Source organism: Ranitomeya imitator, chromosome 3, assembly GCF_032444005.1.
Source record: "Ranitomeya imitator isolate aRanImi1 chromosome 3, aRanImi1.pri, whole genome shotgun sequence".
NCBI classification, from domain to species: Eukaryota; Metazoa; Chordata; class Amphibia; order Anura; family Dendrobatidae; genus Ranitomeya; species Ranitomeya imitator.
In genome coordinates this window covers 188,452,330-188,474,185 of record NC_091284.1, presented here as the reverse complement: position 1 = coordinate 188,474,185, position 21,856 = coordinate 188,452,330, and the positions used below count along the sequence as shown (strand labels likewise).

Here is a 21,856-nt window from a genome sequence, read left to right as displayed (position 1 = left end):
AACAAATAGCAAAGAGGAACTTAGCTATGCAGAGCAGCAGGCCACAGGAACGATCCAGGAGGAAACAGGTCCAATACTAGAACATTGACTGGAAGCCAGGATCAAAGCACTAGGTGGAGTTAAATAGAGAAGCACCTAACGACTTCACCACATCACCTGAGGAAGGAAACTCAGAAGCCACAGTACCACTTTCCTCCACCAACGGAAGCTCACAGAGAGAACCAGCCGAAGTACCACTTGTGACCACAGGAGGGAGCTCTGCCACAGAATTCACAACAGGCGCGATGACGCATATAGTGTGCGCGGCGCCCTCTGCCTGATCAGTCAGTGCGGAGAGACGTCGGGACCGGATGCTGGGGAGCTGCAAGCAAGAAAGGTGAGTATGTGTTTGTTTTTTTTTATTGCAGCAGCAGCAGCGTTATATATGGCACAGATTTATAATGAGCATCTATGGGGCCAAACTGAACAGTGCAGAGCATATAGGGCACAGCTTTATAATGAGCATCTATGGGGCCAAACTGAACGGTGCAGAGCATATAAGGCACAGCTTTATAACGAGCATCTATAGGGCCATAATGAACGGTGCAGAGCATTGTATATGGGGCACAGAGTTATATGGAGCATCTATGGGGCCATAATGGACGGTGCAGAGCATTGTATATGGGGCACAGATTTATATGGAGCATCTATGGGGCCATAATGAACGGTGCAGAGCATTCTATATGGCACAGCTACATACGGATAATCTATGGGGCAATAATCAATGGTATGGAGCATTATATATGGCATCTATGGGGCAATAATGAATGGTATGGAGCATCTATTTTTATTTTTGAAATTCACCGGTAGCTGCTGCATTTTCCACCCTAGGCTTATACTCGAGTCAATAAGTTTTCCCAGGTTTTTGTGGCAAAATTAGGGGGGTCGGCTTATACTCGGGTCGGCTTATACTCGAGTATATACGGTAGATTAAAAGTTCAGCAATTTTTCCTAATTTGCAATACCAATTTCTTTAGTGAATTTGAGGGGCTTATGAGGCATAAACCACCAAAAAGTGACAGCATTTTAAAAACTGAACCCCTCGAAAATGCTTAAAACCACATTCAAAAAAATGTATTGACCCTTTAGATGCTTCACAGGATTTTTTGTGGAAGGAAAAAATAAAGTTTTAATTTTTCCCACAGAAATGTTGCTTTAGGTACAAATGTTTTATTTTCATAAGGGTAACAGGAGAACACCCCAAAAATTTGTTGCCAATTTCTTCTAAGTACAACAGTATCTCCATATATGTTGGAAAGCGTCTGTTTGTGTGCCCAGCGGGGCTCGGAAGAGATCAATACCATTTAACTTTTGGAGCACAAAATTGGCTGTCACATTGAAAGAACCCCTGATGTGCCTAAACAGTGCAAACCCCCACAAGTGACCACAATTTGGAAATTAACACCACTCAATGAATTTATCTAGCAGTGTGGTGAGCATCTTGAACCCACAGGTGCTTCACAAAATGTTATAACATTAATGGGACTCTGTCACCTGAATTTGGAGGGTACAATCTTCAGCCATAGGGGCGGGGTTTTCGGGTGTTTGATTCACCCTTTCCTTACCCGCTGGCTGCATGCTGGCTGCAATATTGGATTGAAGTTCATTCTTTGTCCTCCACTGTACACGCCTGCGCAAGGCAAGATTGCCTTGTGCAGGCATATACTACGGAGGACAGAGAATGAACTTCAATCCAATATTGCAGCCAGCATGCAGCCAGCGGGTAAGGAAAGGGTGAATCAAACACCCGAAAACCCCGCCCCTATGGCTGAAGATTGTTCCCTCCAAATTCAGGTGACAGAGTCCCTTTAAGCCATAATAATGCAAAGATGAACATTTTTCCCATAGAAATGTTGATTTAGCTCCCAATTTTTTATTTTTACAAGCGTAACAGGACAAAAATGGACCCCATTTGTTGTGCAGTTTCCAAATGTGGAGTACAACGATAGTTCACATTTGGGAGAAAACAACTGTTTGGGTGCATGGCAGGGATCGGAAGGGAAGGAGCACTAATTGAATTTTGAAGTGCAAATTTTACTGACATAGATTGTGTATGCCATATTGCATTTAAAGAGCCCCTGATATGCCAAAACAGCAGAAACCCCACAGAATTTACCTCATTTTGGAAACCACACCCTTCAAGGAATTCAAGCAATGATTGCGAGCATCTAGGTCCCACAAATACTTCACTGAACTTTATGACACTGGGAAGTAAAAATGAAAAATTAAATTTATTTTCCATAAAAATGTTGCATTAGCCTCAAATTTTTCATTTTTACTAGAGAAGCAAGAGTAATTGGACCACACAGTTTGCTGTGTAGTTTCTCCTAAATATGATGATGCCTCATATGTGGGAGAAAACTACTGTTTGGGCGTACGAAGGGGCTTGGTAGTGAAGGAGTGCTCTTTGAATTTTGGAATGCCATTTTAGTTGCAATTGATAGCGGTCTCATGACACATTTGAATAACTATAAACACTGTTGGAAGAAAATAGCGCAATAGGGTTTTATCCGAGATTAAGCAGTCAATGTAAGGTAAAAACACTCACCAGACGTAGCCTAAGACAAACATTGGAGAGATTCGCTGCCGCAGATCCACGGATCCACTAGGGACCGGCCGTTGAGAATACAATGTAGGGGAACGTGGTCAAATTCTGTGCTGCTGAATCATGTAGTCCAAAGGTATTATTAAAAGTGGTCTTTATTCAACAAATATAATATAGACCACTTTTAATAATACCTTTGGACTACATGATTCATTTGACCACGTTCTCCTACATTGTATTCACATTTGCATAGCTGACATGACAAAACAGCAAAACCCCCAAGTGACCCTATTTTGGAAACTACACCTCTAGAAGAAATAATGTAGGTGGGTGTAGGGAGCATTTTTAACCCTCAGGTGACTCACAGAAATGTATAACAATGGGCTGAGTAAGGCTACTGTCACACATCAGTTTTTTGCCATCAGGCACAATATGGCGAATTTTAAAAAAAACAGATCCAGCAAAAGTTGCCACTGGATTTGTTTTTTTCTCATAGACTTGTATTAGCGATGGATGGCCTCATGTTTCATCCATTTTTTGCCGTATCCGTCGAAAATAGTTTTTCTTGCGGCCGGAGAAAATGGACATAGTAACATTTTTGGGTCCGTTGAAAAACGGACAGCGATGCATCCGTCGCCGTCCATCGTTTGCTATAATGGAACCCTATGGCGCCAGATACATCAAATGATGGAATCCGGTGTCGGATTCAGTTTTTTTTAAACTAAGCATGCGTTTTCAATTCTGGTCTCTCTCTCTCTCTATCCATTTAGCCAGATCAAATAGTTGGTTCCGGCGAAAAAACTGATCCGTCACATCAGTTTTCCACAATTTGCGACAGATCCGTTTTTTTTCAAAATCGCTGGATTGAGCCTGACGCCAAAAAACTGATGTGTGAAAGTAGCCTAAGGGAAAACTAAAATGTTGCTTTGGCTCCAATTTTTTTTTAATTATAAAAGGGGTAATAGGAGAAAAATTTGGTGCACAATTTCTCCTGAGTAGGCCAATACCCCACGTGTTTGAAAACTACTTTTGAGGCACAGTGCAAAGCTCAGAAGGTAAGAAGTTCCATACTGGAATGTAGTTTTTGCTGGAATAGTTTGATGGTGCCATGTGTCAATGGTAGCGCCTCTGAAGTGCCAGAACAGGAGAAACCTCCATAAGTGACCCCATTTTACAAAGTACTCATCAATGAATTTATCGAGAGGTGCAGTGAGTATGTTGACACCACATGTGCCTCACAGAATTTTATACCATTGAGTGTTGAAGAAAGAGCAATTACATTTTTAATCACTAAAATGTTGTTTTAGCCCAAAGTTTTTAATTTTCATAAGGACTATTAGGATGGCACATCGGTGTGTCATTTCTCCTGAGTGCGCCAATACCCTATATGCAAACAGGAATTATTTTTCAGGCACAGTGGAAAACTTAGAAATGAAGGATCATTATATTATAGTGCAGATTTTGCTGGAATGGTTTGTGGGTACCATGTCACATTGGCAGAGCTCCTGAAGTGCCAGAACAGCAGAACCCTCCCATTTTACAAAATACACCGGCCAATTAATTCATCTAAGGGTGCAGTGATCACATTTACACCATAAGTGTGTCACAGAATTTTATACCATTGGTCAGTGTTCTGCCCTCTGAATATAGGGCAATATGTTTGTATTATGTGCTGGTTAGTTAGTTATAGCACCATTTAATGGTGGCTGAATGTATAGCCTGTGTCTTTAACAGCAGATAGAGTGTTGCATTATGGAATTGAAGCAAGGTATGCTGGGAAGACGAAGATTCCATTTTCTTCTGTGTACTTCATGGACACACGTGTTTATTTGTCCTCCTGTAACTGCTCCAACTTGAGTTTGCTATCCTGGTAAAGCATATCTGATAAGATTAGTATATCTGTTCTTGAAATGCAGTATTGTACAAAGATGTTATTAAGTGTATAGCAGCCAATACATAGGAGATGTGATTAGAGATCTGTGTATTTCCATGTTAAAGTTTGCATCACACTGTATACTTTCCTGTTAGCCTACTTTCACATTTCCGTCGGTACGGGGCCGTCGCCATGCATCGGCCCGATGTACCGACGGACGTTGTGAAATTGTGTGCCGACGTGGGCAGCGGATGCATCCGCTGCCCATTCTCAAGTCCAGGGAGGAGGGGGCGGAGTTCAAGACGCGCATGCGCGGTCGGAAATGGCGGATCCGACAGATGAAAAAACGTTCCCTTGAACGTTTTTTCGTGCCGACGGTCCGCCACATCACAACGGATCCAGTGCACGACGGACACGACATGTGGACATACGTCGCAATCCGTCGGCAATACAAGTCTATGGGCAAAAAACGGATCCTGCGGGCACATTTGCAGGATCTGTTTTTGCACAAAATGACGGATTGCGATGTATGTCACACGACGCAAGTGTGAAAGAAGCTTTAATTGTAAGTGTTAGCTGTGTGGTTATTTACCCAGTACTTACCTATGTTGTTTGTATTCTTATAGTTTTGTCATGTTCTATACCTGTTCACCAATAAACAAGTTAGACTACAGAGAACAGTCTGCTTATTTGGAAGACAGAAAGTGGTTTATGCTGTATGTCAGATTGCACACCGTGTCAATGTGTGTGAAGGCAGAACACTAAAACATATGCTAAACGCCTGAGTTAGCGAATATGACTTACGGAGTTGCTTGTACCTACACCGCACACACCGCACTGCCTGCGTTTAGTATAGCAGCCGCTATACAGTCACAAGTACCAAGAGTGCAGCCCTCCAACAAGCACGACACATCTCAGACCATGCTGAAGTTTGTTTTTACCCGCTCAGAGACTCCCTACAGTCTGCAAACAGACACACAATGTCCACAAGCCAGATTTCTTCACTCAGGACGAGGTCCCATACAAGCCGTTCTAGCAAGTCTTCATTAAAGAATTCTGCTTCTCTCGCCCGTGCAGAAGCTGGGGTGGCAAAAGTAGGATCCTCCTTCGTTGTGTAAGAGATGCAGTTAAAGCTAAGACAAGCAGTCAAAAAGCAGAACGAGCACGCCTGCAAGCATATCGAGAAGCAGATCAAGCGGCCTGCAAGCAGATCGAGAAGCAGATCGAGCATGCCTACAAGGGACTTTGGAAAGACTAACTGCAGAAAAGTAGGCAGCAGCCACGATAACCAAGGCTGAGTTCCTAGAAGCAATGGAGTTTCCTGAATCTGAGAGAGGCAGTGACATACTTGGACTTGACCTAGATCGACAGGAGCCAACACAACGCGTCTCCGAATAAGTTTAACAACATCCCAGAATGGAAGACAACCACAGCACTGTAAGCAAGAAAATATGCTACAGAATGACATCGACCACAACTACCGCCCTACAGAACAGAAGGTACAGCCTCCACTCAGACTGAAAGGGACATCCTTTGCATCAGAATGGTATTATACAGACTATCGTTAGTCAGAAGCTCCTACCAGGTATGAGGATATACCACACACACCGCATGACAACAGCACACCAGCTCATATTTGCGCTGACCCATCCACTTTGTGAAGTTTTTTCCTCACCGGGAGCTGGTGACCAAGGAACTTGGTCGAGCTGAGAGCTATAGAGCATGGGGAGCCTCCTTCTGGAATGCCATCAGAGACTTGCATCTTTCCAGTAGTGAAGAGTTAGATCTAATGGTAAAGTGGCTTGGGAACGAGTCTACTGAACATGCCAAAAGAATCAGAAACATTAACATAAAGTACCCATACATAGGCCTCCGTATTGTGTGGGAGAGACTTGATGACTGTTGAGTCAGTAGAACATATAGAAAATGCTTTGTATAAAAGAATTGACGATTTTCCCAGAATAGTGAATAAGGGTTATCAAAAGCTCAGGGAACTGAGTGACTTGATAATGAAGGTACAGGTTGCTCAGGCAGAAGGAGATCTGCCAGGATTGGCATTCCTGGACACTGCCAGAGGTGTCAACCCAATTGTTCGAAAACTCCCTTACAACCTACAAGAGAAGTGGGTCAGCCACGGGTTCCATTACAAACAGACTCATAAGGTCTCATTTCCTCTTTTCAAGGTGTTCATAGACTTTGTTACTCAAAAAACAAGAGTTAGAAACGACCCCAGTTTGAATTTCACTATGTCATATAGCACTGCCCCTGGTGTCAAACTCTGTAAAACACCAGTGACAGTTCACAAAACTAATGTTACCTCCACATTGCTTGTTTAATTCATGTGGCTCAGTCTTACAAGTCAACATCACCCGCCAGTCAGAAGGCTTGTAAAGGTTGGCATCAGTACAATCATGCCTTTACTGCTCCAAACCTGGAAAATGCCAAGATTGTGATAATTCATACCATACAACGTGAGTGTTACGCCAAAGAAATAGACAACCTCAACAAAGGTCAACCCATTTCTAGAGACAGTGTTTTGAAGAAGCTTGATCCAATCATTAACCAAGATGAGCTGTTAAGAATTGGAGGTTGTCTTCAAGAAGCTAAGGTGGAATTTGTGGAGAAACACCCTGTAATAATTCCTGGACATCATCATATCACTACTCTGCTCGTGCAGCATCATCATGTTTTGGTGAAACATCAGAGCCGATTGTTTACTAACGGGAGTCTACAAATTGCTGGACTATGGATAGTCGGAGCAAGGAGATGTGTTAGTAAACTCATCTTTAACTGTGTGACTGAGTCGTGGCGTGACTCAAAACCCAAAGATGGCCAATCTCTCATCAGGCAGATTTAGTACAGATCCTCCCTTTATCAACATCGGACCAACATGGTCTGTGGTTGCACGACACACTAGAGTCCAAGCCAATGCAAAATGCTGGGCAGTTATGTTAACCTGTATGTCCATCAGAGTAGTCCACATTGAAGTATTTGAATCCATGGACACTTCACGTTTCAGAAATACACTCCATAGTAACATAACATAGTTAGTAACATAGTAACATAGTTAGTAAGGCCGAAAAAAGACATTTGTCCATCCAGTTCAGCCTATATTCCATCATAATAAATCCCCAGATCTACGTCCTTCTACAGAACCTAATAATTGTATGATACAATATTGTTCTGCTCCAGGAAGACATCCAGGCCTCTCTTGAACCCCTCGACTGAGTTCGCCATCACCACCTCCTCAGGCAAGCAATTCCAGATTCTCACTGCCCTAACAGTAAAGAATCCTCTTCTATGTTGGTGGAAAAACCTTCTCTCCTCCAGACGCAAAGAATGCCCCCTTGTGGCCGTCACCTTCCTTGGTATAAACAGATCCTCAGCGAGATATTTGTATTGTCCCCTTATATACTTATACATGGTTATTAGATCGCCCCTCAGTCGTCTTTTTTCTAGACTAAATAATCCTAATTTCGCTAATCTATCTGGGTATTGTAGTTCTCCCATCCCCTTTATTAATTTTGTTGCCCTCCTTTGTACTCTCTCTAGTTCCATTATATCCTTCCTGAGCACCGGTGCCCAAAACTGGACACAGTACTCCATGTGCGGTCTAACTAGGGATTTGTACAGAGGCAGTATAATGCTCTCATCATGTGTATCCAGACCTCTTTTAATGCACCCCATGATCCTGTTTGCCTTGGCAGCTGCTGCCTGGCACTGGCTGCTCCAGGTAAGTTTATCATTAACTAGGATCCCCAAGTCCTTCTCCCTGTCAGATTTACCCAGTGGTTTCCCATTCAGTGTGTAATGGTGATATTGATTCCCTCTTCCCATGTGTATAACCTTACATTTATCATTGTTAAACCTCATCTGCCACCTTTCAGCCCAAGTTTCCAACTTATCCAGATCCATCTGTAGCAGAATACTATCTTCTCTTGTATTAACTGCTTTACATAGTTTTGTATCATCTGCAAATATCGATATTTTACTGTGTAAACCTTCTACCAGATCATTAATGAATATGTTGAAGAGAACAGGTCCCAATACTGACCCATGCGGTACCCCACTGGTCACAGCAACCCAGTTAGAGACTATACCATTTATAACCTCCCTCTGCTTTCTATCACTAAGCCAGTTACTAACCCATTTACACACATTTTCCCCCAGACCAAGCATTCTCATTTTGTGTACCAACCTCTTGTGCGGCACGGTATCAAACGCTTTGGAAAAATCGAGATATACCACGTCCAATGACTCACCGTGGTCCAGCCTATAGCTTACCTCTTCATAAAAACTGATTAGATTGGTTTGACAGGAGCGATTTCTCATAAACCCATGCTGATATGGAGTTAAACAGTTATTCTCATTGAGATAATCCAGAATAACATCCCTCAGAAACCCTTCAAATATTTTACCAACAATAGAGGTTAGACTTAATGGCCTATAATTTCCAGGTTGACTTTTAGAGCCCTTTTTGAATATTGGCACCACATTTGCTATGCGCCAGTCCTGCGGAACAGACCCTGTCGCTATAGAGTCCCTAAAAATAAGAAATAATGGTTTATCTATTACATTACTTAGTTCTCTTAGTATTCGTGGGTGTATGCCATCCAGACCCGGAGATTTATGTATTTTAATCTTATTTAGCCGGTTCCGCACGTTTCATTGCCATCAGAGGCACCGTGAAACACATTCGCTCTGACGGAGGCACAAATTTCGTAGGAGCAGTGAAAGAACATCTAATTACTTCCAACCTAGACATTACCAGTGTGGAAAGATACTTGAGTTAGCAGGGATGCACCTGGACCTTCAATTTACCACACTCTTCTCACATGGGATGTGCTTGGGAGAGGATGATAGGAATAGCACATAGAATCTTAGACTCTATCTTCTTGCAAGTAGGTAGTACGAGACTTACACACGAAGGTTTGACTACATTCTTGGCAGAAATTTCAGCCATCATAAATGCCAGACCATTGGCTGCACTTTTTAGTGACGCTGAGAATCCAACCATTCTCCCACCATGTTACTCACTCAGAAAACCAACACTTTCAGCGCTCCACAGGGAGAATTCAGCAACAAGGACTTCTATATACGTCAATGGAGACAAGTTCAAAGTCTCTCCATTAACTTCTGGGACAGATGGAGAAAGCAGTATCTCTCCACCTTACAGCCTAGGAAGAAGTGGCAGATTGACAAACCGAACATCAAACCTGGTGATGTTGTACTCATGAAAGACAGCCAGTCACACCAAAATGAGTGGCCACTAGGCCTCATCACCAGAGTATTTCCAAGCAAGGACGGGAAAGTGCACAACGTCAAGGTCAAAGTGTGGAAGGCTGGGGAGAGTAAACTATTCCTCAGACCAGTTGCGGAACTAGTTTTATTGTTTTCGCCAAAAGAGCCTGTAAGTGGCATCAGTTGATACCAAGTGGGGAGTGTTCTGCCCTCTGAATATAGGACAATATGTTTGTATTATCTGCTGGCTAGTTAGTTATAGCACCATCTAGTGGTGGCTGAATGTATAACCTGTCTTTAACAGCCGATAGAGCTGTGGGATTGAAGCAAGGTATGCTGGGAAGAATAAGACTCCATTTTCTTCTGTGTACTTCATGGACACACGTGTTTATTTGTCCTCCTGTAACTGCTCCAACTTGAGTTTGCTATCCTGGTAAAGCATATCTGATAAGATTAGTATATCTGTTCTTGTAATGCAGTATTGTACAGAGATGTGATTAAGTGTATTGCAGCCAGTACATAGGAGATGTGATTAGAGATCTGTGTATTTCCATGTTAAAGTTTGCATCACACTGTATACTTTCCTGCTAATTGTAAGTGTCAGCTGTGTGATTATTTGCCCAATACTTACCTATGTTGTTTGTATTCTTATAGGTTTACTGCATGTTCTATACCTGTTCACCAATAAACAAGTTAGACTACAGAGAACTTTCTGCTTATTTGGAAGACAGAAGTGGTTTATGCTGTATGTCAGACTGCACACTGTGTCAACGTGTATGACGGCAGAAGAGTCAGTGAAAAAAAATATTACATTTTACCATTGTAAGGAGGTGGCCAGTCCCCTGAGTAGCACCCTCTCTACTTTCCTTGTGACCTCCCATGCACATGATATAGCGCTATGTTCATTCAATGTATAATGTTCATTTATGTGTATTGCAATGTATGCAATGTGCCCTGTATACTGCCATATGATGCACCTGTATGTTTTATGTGTCATTATGTTGTATTTGTATTGTAATATAATGTTTGCATTGTTCCTGATGTAATATGCTGTGCTGTGTTTGCCCTGTAACCTTGTGCTATGTCAGTAAGGTCCCTTATGTATTACTGTTGTTAGATCAGGGAAAGCAACAGTTAAACTTGTGGGCTGGGCCATCAGCAGAGAGGCTGGACTTGCAGCCAAGAGGGGAGATGTGTATGACAGGCGGGGCACTGCCAGACCCCCCCGATCAGTAGAGGTCTGCTGCCCCGGACTGTTGCCCCACATTTATATATATTTTTTATGATTTGGCCACAATCACAATAAAAATATTTTTTTTACAAAATAAAGTTTTGTTTTCGTCACCATATTTTGAATGCTATAGTTTTTTTTTACTGTTTTGTTTTTTTGTGGGATAAGTTGGGAGTTTTTATTTGTGTATTTCTTGGTACATAATGTACATAATACTTTTTATCACTTTCTACTCTGCTTTTTGCCAGGCAAAGTAAACAAAAAATAGAAATTTAGGAACTTTGTTTTCACACTATTCATCAAGTGATAAGTCAAAAGCGATAAGACAGTTTTAGTTTGGGGGTTAGAACGAATACAGCGATGCCACATTTATATTATTGTTTTTCCATGTTTTGCTGCTTTTTGAAAATAAAAGCAATTTTATGGAAAAAAAATTGGTTTTGCATGGCCTTATTCTGACAGCAATGGCTCTTTATTTTTCACTGACTTTGCTGTGTGGGGCTTGTTTTTTTGTGGGAGAAAATTACGTTTTCAGTGATACCATTTTTATTTTCATACAACTTTTTGATTGCATTTTATTCCACTTTATGTCATCTGTATGATGAAAATAAAATTTTTTGTTTATTTACAGTATTTTGACATTGTTCACTGTAGGAATCAAATAGTGTGACAGTTTTATAAATCAGGTAGTTCTGGATGCGTCGATACTAAATATGTGCTTTTTGAAACTTATTTTTATTTTTATATAATTTACATATTTATTGGTGAAATATTTCATTTATTTTTTTTTCGTTCTTTATTGTTTGCTTATATTTTACAGTTTTTATAGATGTTTTTTAAACTATTTTACTTAGTCGCTCTATGGGACTTAAACTTTTATGACTCTGATCACAGGTATAATGCATCGCAATACCTATGTACTGAAATGCATTACACGCTGACTGAACACCTTTTAGACTATGCTACGGGCATGGTCAAACAGGCCACCATAGCTGGCATACCTGGAGGTCATTATTTGACCTCACGTTGCCATGACAATCCTCAACCTGCGATTGTGTAAAAAAAAAAACCGCCAGGGGCAGTGTGGGCATCGCCCCATGCTGTGAAAGCTTGGCTATCATTTAAGCCGCTTTTTTTCGGCAACGATCGTTTGGGCACAGCTCCTGTGTCCGCACAATTGCTGTAACACCCTGCTATGTGCATTTGCAGAAAGTAGCCCTGAGATATAATGTACATGTATGGAAGGGGTTACAGTAAAATCCTGGATCTGAAGACCTCATTCATATTTCAGTATTGAAATAGTTATCTGAATTATTATTTATTATTATAGCGCTATTTATTCCATGACGCTATACATGTGAGGAGGGGTATACATAATAAAAACAGGTACAATAATCTTGAACAATACAAGTCATAACTGGTACAGGAGGAGAGAGGACCCTGCCCGCGAGGGCTCACAATCTACAAGGGATGGGTGAGGATACAGTAGGTGAGGATAGAGCTGGTCGTGCAGCGGTTTGGTCGATCGGTGGTTACTGCAGGTTGTAGGCTTGCCGGAAGAAGTGGGTCTTCAGGTTCTTTTTTAAGGTTTCAATGGCAGGTGAGAGTCTGATATGTTGTGGTAGAGAGTTCCAGAATAGGGGTGATGCGCGAGAGAAATCTTGTATGCGATTGTTGAAAGAGGAGATAAGAGGGGAGTAGAGAAGGAGATCTTGTGAAGATCGGAGGTTGCGTGCAGGAAAGTACCGGGAGACGAGGTCATAGATGTATGGAGGAGACAGGTTGTGGATATGGTCGTGGTTGTGAATATATTTTAAACTAAAACTTCAAAGGATCCCATTGATTGTGAGATTGCTTTTTCATGACATATTGTACTTCATTAGTGGTAACATTTGTTCTATATGATTTGCGTTTATTTTGGGAAAATATCGAAAATTTGGTAAAATGTTTGCATCTTTCAAACTTTTAGTTCTTATGCCCTTAAATCAGAGAGTTATGTTACCCAATATAGTTAATAAATAACATTTCCCACATGTCTACATTACATCTGCATAATTTTTAAAATATTTTTTATTTTTGTTAGCAATTTCTATTTATTTCCAACAAAATTTACAAAACCATTTTTTTAGAAGCCATATCACATTTGAAGTGACTTTGGGGGATTATATGACAGAAAATACCCAAAATGACAACTTTTTTTCACAAAAATGTTATTTTAGCCTCAATTTTTTATATTTTCACAAGGGTAACAGGCGAAAATGGACTCCAAAATATGTTGTGCAATTTCTCCTGAGTATACCAATACCCATATGTGGGGGAAATCCAATCTAACTATGAGAACGGACGCCTTTGAAATGCATTGCCACATACTTCACCTTGTGAACCTAATGTCATCACCTTTTTTATAAGATGTTCTAATAAACTTTTTGGATTTTATGAAGCTGGAACATTTCCTCTTTTCTTATATTGACTGCACGTGTGGCCATATCAGTAACATTCTTCAGCACGTCGCATGACATTATAGGTGAGCTGGTTTCACTTTTTTCCTTTTTCAAAATAAAAAAATCACATTTTACTCACAAATATGTACATTTAGTCCCAAATTTTTTTTATATTCACAAAGGTAACACGGCAGGGCCCGGAAGCATCTCTGCAATTGTTACCTCCTCCACTTTGGCTTCGGGACGTGCCCTCAGGTAAGGATCTTCCAGCGATTGCCGATCTCGCCATGGTTTTGGCAAGCTCACATGATACACTTGGTGCGGCTTCCTTCAACTGGGCTGGTGTACCTTGTAATTCACCTCACTCAGTTTTTAGATCACTTCGTTTAGGCCTTGCTATCCACAGTGGGGATAAGCACTAGCATGTGGTCCTCGGGATGGAACTGCCTCAGCCTTGCTGATTGGTTATATACCTTGCATGTGCCTCTTGTGCCTGGAGAATATGTTCCTTCACAATAGGCATCACGTGCACCATCCTCTCCTGCAACTGGGGGACATGCTCAATGATGCTCTGGTGTGGCATGACCTTGGCTTCCCAGTTTTCCTTGGCAATGTCCAGGAGCCCTCGCGGATGTCGACCATACAGGAGCTTGAACGATGAGAAGCCAGTGGAAGTTTGAGGGAATTCTCTGATTGAAAAAAACAAAAATGGAAGCAGAGATTCCCAGTCTCGACCATACTTCTCAATGACCATCTTGAGCATGGCCTTCAAGATCTTATTGAAGCGCTTCACCAGGCCATTGGTCTGAGGAAGGTAAATCGAGGTTCACAGCTGGGCAATCTGGAGGACTCTATACAGCTCCCTCATCACTTTATTCATGAAGGGCATTCCCTGGTCTGTCAAAATCTTCTTTGGCAGGCCCGCCCTAGCAAAAATATGGACAAGCTCCTGGGTGATACTCTCAGCTGAAGAGTTCCATGGTGGCACCGCTTTAGGGTATCGGCTGGGTAGCATAGTCCATGACCACTAGGATGTACTGATGGCTCTGTGCAGACTTAACTAGGTCATGGCAATCCTCTCAAAGGGGACCTCTATCACAGGCAAAGGGACTTCAGAAGTGAGAAGTAGGAGCGGTTATCTGACAGGTGGGACAGGACCTACAATAATTTAAGATCTCCTAGTGACATCCTGACCAATAGAACTGCTGTACTACTCTCTCCTGAGTTTCCTCTACCCCCAGGACATGTCTAAAACCCTCCACTGATAAGGTCCTGGAACCAACAGCTGCTCCAATATCTCACCTTTCTTTACTTTGGTCACCTGATGCAATAAATCACCATTGATGGCAAAGTGTGGGAACCTGGTGTCAGCACCTGGCTCCTGAGCAACTTACTTATGGTAACATTATGAACTGCCCCCTTCAAGGTAAGATCTCCAAGTTGAGCAGTCCCAAAGTTCTCTTCAGGCACTTATAATTCAGGGAAGATGGGCTCCTCTGTCACCATCTTGTCCCCCCTCCAGTGAGGATACAGAAGGGAAACTGCCCCTTTGTTCCTGATGGCGTCTCTTCGAGAGGGACTTGGCTTTTGTAGGGAACACTCTGTGCAGGCCCCTGTTGCCACAAGTTCCAAAATTGTGAAAAATCTCATCCTAGATTAACAGGATGTATTAAATCTTTTACTACCCCAACCTCATGGGACTTAGTACCACAATTTGTTCCTTTGGTCACTCTGGCTACAGTGTAGTCCTTGGCATCTTTGTGTATGCATGGAACTCCCACAAACTTATTAGGGATCAAGTAGTGGGGCACTGTAGCACTGATTAGGGTCACTAGACTTCCAGAGTCCAAAAGTCAAATAGCCAGTATCTGATTGACGGACACGGTACATGCTTGCGGCCCCTTGCCGGGTTGACTGTCCACTCTGCAGGCTGGATAGACATAAAAGGAGCAACGCCTGCCTAGGCTGCAGTCCATTGCTTCAGTGGACATATGACACTGGGTGGCTATGTGTCCAGGATTGTGATATTTCCAACAGACAACATCCTTAATAAATGCCTTAGGTGACACCTCAGCAGGATTGGGATGCCGCCCATTTGGGGTTCTAGCTACCTTCCATGGTGAGACCTCCCCCTTTGGGTATCTCAGTGCGGGGAAGTGGAGTTGTCTGGTTTCCTGAGGTTCTCCTGACAAATATGGTGCCAGTACCTCTGCCCACTACTCTGGCAAAAGTTTCTCCCATTTGGTCACCCTCTTGAAAACAGAAGAGCTTCCACATCAATCCCCTGACGTAATGTTTTGCATGGCTCATCTTACCACTTTCCAGACGTTCGAGTCTTCACCTGGAGTTGGGGAGGAAACCGCCGGCCTCCCATGAACTGTTTCTTCGAGGAGTTCAATTTGCTGCCTTAGCTCCTCCTGTTGCTGATGTTGGAGCTGTTATGCCAACAGTTTATTTATCTCCTGTTGTGCCATTCACTGCTTTTGAAACTGGATCATGCTTCACAAGCTCTTCCATGCTTCTGGTCGTCTCGTGCTGGAAGGCATATTTTACCCAGGACATGCAATTGTCCACAGCCACTATGCGTGTTCCTGAACTGCTGCCCACATTCAAAACACCACGTGCAAAGGGTTGACTCACTCGGCTGCTTGCAGATTTAAACACAGGAATGTTTCTTGTGGTAAATCACCTACTGGTTTATTACGGAACAGCATAAACCATAACAGGGTTCAGCAAAGTAAACGTGGCTTTTCTGGCATAACGGCAAAACAAAAGATAATGTACAGTAAATTTCATATATCTGAGCGGTTCGCCCACTCAGACCACCATGTGTCTTTAGCTCCATCTGGAACCACATCTGGAGTGTCTTCTCTCCAAACTATAACACACAGAAAAAAACAGTGGCTGTACATTTAACATTCCAGTCACACCCTTGAGGTGGAGATATGGTAAGTAGGCGTCCCACCCATCTCTGACCTATTCACCTACAAACTCATCCTTTAGTCCTTTAGTATGGATGATTAACTCCTTCAGCACATAGCATGCTGGAGAGAAAGTAATGGGTTTCTAGATCACAGAAGAAAGCAATCTCCGTGATCCATATCTCACCTAACATACAGTGCCAGTGACCATGTCACAGTCATATATAGAAAAGAAGTGCTATGTGGTACATATACAACCCCTGGCAAAAATTATGGAATCACCGTCCTTGGAGGATGTTCATTCAGTTGTTTCTTTTTGTAGAAAAAAGCAGATCACAGACATCGCACAAAACTAAAGTGATTTCAAATTGCAACTTTCTGGCTTGAAGAAACACTAAAAGAAATCAAAAACAAAAAATGTGGTCGTCAGTAATGGTTACTTTTTTTAACCAAGCATAGGGAAAAAATTATGGAACCACTCAATTCTGAGGAAAAAATTATGGAATCACCCTGTAAATTTTCATACCCAAAAATAACACCTGCATCAAAATAGATCTGCTCGTTAGTCTGCATCTAAAAAGGAGTGATCACACCTTGGAGAGCTGTTGCACCAAGTGGACTGACATGAATCATGGCTCCAACACGAGAGATGTCAGTTGAAACAAAGGAGAGGATTATCAAACTCTTAAAAGAGGGTAAATCATCATGCATTGTTGCAAAAGATGTTGGTTGTTCACAGTCAGCTGTGTCTAAAATCTGGACCAAATACAAACAACATGGAAAGGTTGTTAACGGCAAACGTGCTTGTAAATCAAGGAAGACATCAAAGCGTCAAGACCGGAAACTTAAAGCAATACTGTATGTCTCCAAAACAGGAAATGCACAACAAAACAAATGGGTGGAAACTGAAGTCAACGTCTGTGACTGAACTGTAAGAAACCACCTAAAGGAAATGGGATTTACATACAGAAAAGCTAAACGAAAGCCATCATTAACACCTAAAAAGAAAAAAAACAAGGTCACAATGGGCTAAGGAAAAGCAATCGTGGACTGTGCATGACTGGATGAAAGTCATATTCTGTGATGAATTGCGAAACTGCATTGGGTAAGGTGATGATGCTCGAATTTTTATTTGGTGCCGTTCCAATGAGATTTATAAAGATGACTGCCTGAAGATAACATGCAAATTTCCGCAGTCATTGATGATATGGGGCTGCATGCCAGGTAAAAGCACTGGGGAGATGGCTGGGGATGCACAAGTTTATGTTGATATTTTGGACACTTTTCTTATCCCATCAATTGAAAGGATGTTTGGGGATGATTAAATCATTTTTCAAGATGATAATGCATCCTGACAAAGAGCAAAAACTGTGCAAACATTCCTTGAAAAAAGACACATAAGGTCAATGTCATGGCCTGCAAATAGTCCGGATCTCAATCCAATTGAAAATCTTTGGTGGAAGTTGAAGAAAATGGTCCATGACAAGGCTCCAACCTGCAAAGCTGATCTGGCAACAGCAATCAGAGAAAGTTGGAGCCAGATTGATGAAGAGTACTGTTTGACACTCATTAAGTCCATGCCTCAGAGACTGCAAGCTGATATAAAAGCCAGTAGTGGTGCAACAAAATACTAGTGATGTTTTGGATTTTTTTTTCTTTGTTTGTTTTTCAGGATTTCATATTTTTTTCCTCAGAATTGAGTGATTCCATAATTTTTTTTCCCTATGTTTGGTTAAAAAAAAGTAACCATTACTGACTACCACATTTTTGTTCTTGATTTCTTTTAGTGTTTCTTAAAGCCAGAAAGTTGCCATTTGAAATTGCTTTAGTTTTGTGCCATGTCTGTGATCTGCTTTTTTTCTACAAAATGAAACAACTGAATGAACATCCTCCAAGGCTGGTGATTCCATAATTTTTGCCAGGGGTTGTATAACCTTGTGACCCAGAGAGAGGGTGACACACTATTTACATGGACACCAGATGGACACCAGGGTGTGTGCTGAATAGCAGATATGTTAGATAACCACATACGATACGATACGATACGATACACTTTATTGATCCCGTGGGAAATTATGGTATCACAGCAGCACAACTTAAATCATAAAAATCATAAAGGAATTCCATAGTTGACATGACAGTTTGTTGACAGAAGAACATTATACATTAGAATAGGACATACACAACGAGTGAACTGAATGTAGAGAAATAAGTAGACATTCACCTTGGTGGTTTAACCCTAATGTTATTGTTGTACATTCCCATGGCAGTTGGCACAAACGATTTCCTATATTTTTCCTTCTTACACCTCAGAAGTATTAGCCGGTTGCTGAAGGTGCTCTTCTGTCTCATGAATAGCTCATATAATGGATGTGCATTATTGTTCATAATTGCCATACACTTTTTCAGAGTTCTTCTCTCCACTACCTCCCCAAAAGAGTCCAGATTGTAGCCCACAGCAGAACTTGCCTTCTTAATAATCTTATTCAGCTTATTAGCATCAGAGGCCCGCACACTACTACCCCAGCACGTGATTGCAAAAAAGATGGCACTTGCCACCACAGATTGGTAGAACATTTCTAACATTTTGCTACACACATTAAAAGACCTCAGTTTCCTTAGGAAATACAGTCTGCTCATCCCCTTCTTGTAGACAAACTCTGAGTGGCATCTCCAGTCCAGTTTGCTATCCAAATGGACCCCCAAATATTTGTAACTCTCCACCTGCTCTACCTCCTGACCAGCAATAGTGATCGGTAAGCATTCCAACTTTATCCTGCTATAGTTGGCCACCAACTCCTTGGTTTTCTTAACATTTAGTTGTAGATAGTTACCATTGCACCAATCCACGAAATTCGACACCACCCTTCTATATTCCTCATCCCCCTGATCTCCCCTAATGCATCCCACAACCACAGAGTCATCCGAAAATTTTTGAAGATGGCAAAGTTCAGATTTATACTGAAAGTCTGAAGTATACAGTTTGAATAGAAAGGGCGCAAGCACCGTTCCCTGGGGGGCACCTACACTGCTCAATAATCTGCTTGACACCACTGCTCCCATCTGTACAAACTGTGGCCGATCTGATAGGTAGTCAGTTATCCAATTTCTCATCCCCTCCTCCACCTTCATATCAGTCATCTTTTTGTGTAGTAAAAGTGGCTGCAGGGAGTTAAATGCACTCGAGAAATCGAAGAACATCGCTCGCACCGTGGCTCCGTCATTCTCCAGAAATGAATGTACCCTATGTAACAGAGAAAGAATAGCATCATCCACCCCCAATCTATGTCGGTAAGCAAACTGAAGGGGATCAATAAAAGCATTGACCCTCGGTCTTAAGTGAGCAAGCACTAATCTTTCCAAGGCCTTCATAGCATGAGATGTTAAGGCTACAGGACGATAGTCATTTAGGGTTGCAGGAGAAGAAGTCTTGGGTACCGGCACATGCTTCTTCATTCCGCCAAGCTTTTGACACAGCAAGACAAAACCTACTATTCAGGATCCCAGGAAAAATGGGGAACAAACTTTGATATGGACAATCTCTTCGGAACTATTTCACCTATTTATGTTTTGCTGTAGTGATTCTTTTGGTGGACAATCCAATGAACCACTAAATTTTTCATAAAAAATATCATGACATTTTCTTTACAGTATCGCATCTGGTAAAGAGTACTGAATAAATAAATACAAAAAAAGTATATTTTGCATTGGATATTTTTTTGTGCTTTTTGTGTATTTCCTTTCACTTGCACACAGGGGAAGATAGAAGAGCTTTGCTAAACATCTGTTGTCCAAGTCTCAGGGATTCCACTAATTCAAGTCACAAGGATCTTTGTACAAGATGTGAGCCAGGTGTCTGTAACAGTTACTTAAGGTGACCTTGTGTCTGGTGATGTAGGTAAAGATAGAGGAAATCTAGGAGGAGACATAAGGACTGATGTAGGTGATTTAGGAGGAACAGATGTAGAAATGCAAATAAAAATAAAAGAAGTCTCAGAGGCTCAACTCCAAGTTAAAGTTAGGAAAAAATTGTTAAAATTATGCAAAATCATTCCTGCATATAATAACAAAATACATAGAAATTCAGACATATTTGAGAGTTTTGCTGATAAGTTTGATTTAACCAATGAGGAGAAGAATCAGTTGTTTAAAATGTGCCTTCCTGCAACTTTTTTCAGACGCTTAACATTAACCCCTTACCGGCATCGGACGTACTATACCGTCCGATGCCGGCTCCCCTGCTTTGATGCAGGGCTCCGCGGTGAGCCCACATCAAAGCCGGGACATGTCAGCTGTTTTGAACAGCTGACATGTGCCCGTAATAGGCGCGGGCAGAATCGCGATCTGCCCGCACCTATTAACTAGCTAAATGCCGCTGTCAAACGCAGACAGCGGCATTTAACTACCGCTTCCGGCCGGGCGGCCGGAAATGACGTCATCGCCGACCCCCGTCACATGATCGGGGGTCGGCGATGCTTGTATATTGTAACCATAGAGGTCCTTGAGACCTCTATGGTTACTGATTGCCCGTCGCTGTGAGCGCCACCCTGTGGTCGGCGCTCACAGCACACGTGCAATTCTGCTACATAGCAGCGATCAGCAGATCGCTGCTATGTAGCAGAGCCGATCGTGCTATGCCTGCTTCTAGCCTCTCATGGAGGCTATTGAAGCATGGCAAAAGTTAAAAAAAAAAGTTTAAAAAAATGTGAAAAAAATAAAAAAAACATAAAAGTTTAAATCACCCCCCTTTCGCCCCAATCAAAATAAATCAATAAAAAAATATCAAATCTACGCATATTTGGTATCGCCGCGCTCAGAATCGTCCGATCTATCAAATAAAAAAAGTATTAACCTGATCGCTAAACAGCGTAGCGGGAAAAAAACTCGAAACGCCAGAATTACGTTTTTTTGGTCGCCGCGACATTGCATTAAAATGCAATAACGGGCGATCAAAAGAACGTATCTGCACCGAAATGCTATCATTAAAAACGTCATCTCGGCACGCAAAAAATAAGCCCTCAACCGACCCCAGATGATGAAAAATGGAGACGCTACGAGTATCGGAAAATGGCGCAATTTTTTATTTATTTTTTTTTAGCAAAGTTTGGAATTTTTTTTCACCACTTAGATAAAAAATAACCTAGTCATGTTTGGTGTCTATGAACTCGTAATGACCTGGAGAATCATAATGGCAGGTCAGTTTTAGCATTTAGTGAACCTAGCAAAAAAGCCAAACAAAAAACCAATGTGGGATTGCACTTTTTTTGCAATTTCACCGCACTTGGAATTTTTTTCCCGTTTTCTAGTACACGACATGCTAAAACCAATGATGTCGTTCAAAAGTACAACTCGTCCCGCAAAAAATAAGCCCTCACATGGCCAAATTGACGGAAAAATAAAAAAGTTATGGCTCTGGGAAGGAGGAGAGCGAAAAACGAACACGGAAAAACGAAAAATCCCCCGGTCATGAAGGGGTTAATGATGCAGTGTGATAACGAGTATCATGAACAGTTAAACTATACAGACAGATAGAGAAATGTGATCTGTTGTTCAATCTACTATATA

The 21,856-nt window shown here is 41.8% G+C and overlaps 1 protein-coding gene across 6 annotated transcripts in view; it reads right to left on the bottom strand.

Moving 5' to 3' along the window:
• TSHB (thyroid stimulating hormone subunit beta) overlaps positions 1–21,856 on the bottom strand; it is a 264,528-nt gene that overhangs the window by 40,913 nt on the left and 201,759 nt on the right. The window contains exon 2 of one of the 6 annotated variants that reach the window (XM_069761712.1): positions 2,156–2,243. The exons of the other annotated variants lie outside the window; for them this stretch is intronic. Within the exon in view, the coding sequence (XP_069617813.1) occupies positions 2,156–2,160 (5 nt within the window). The 5' untranslated portion in view covers positions 2,161–2,243. The remainder of the gene's footprint in view (positions 1–2,155; positions 2,244–21,856) is intronic. 6 annotated transcript variants of the gene reach the window in all.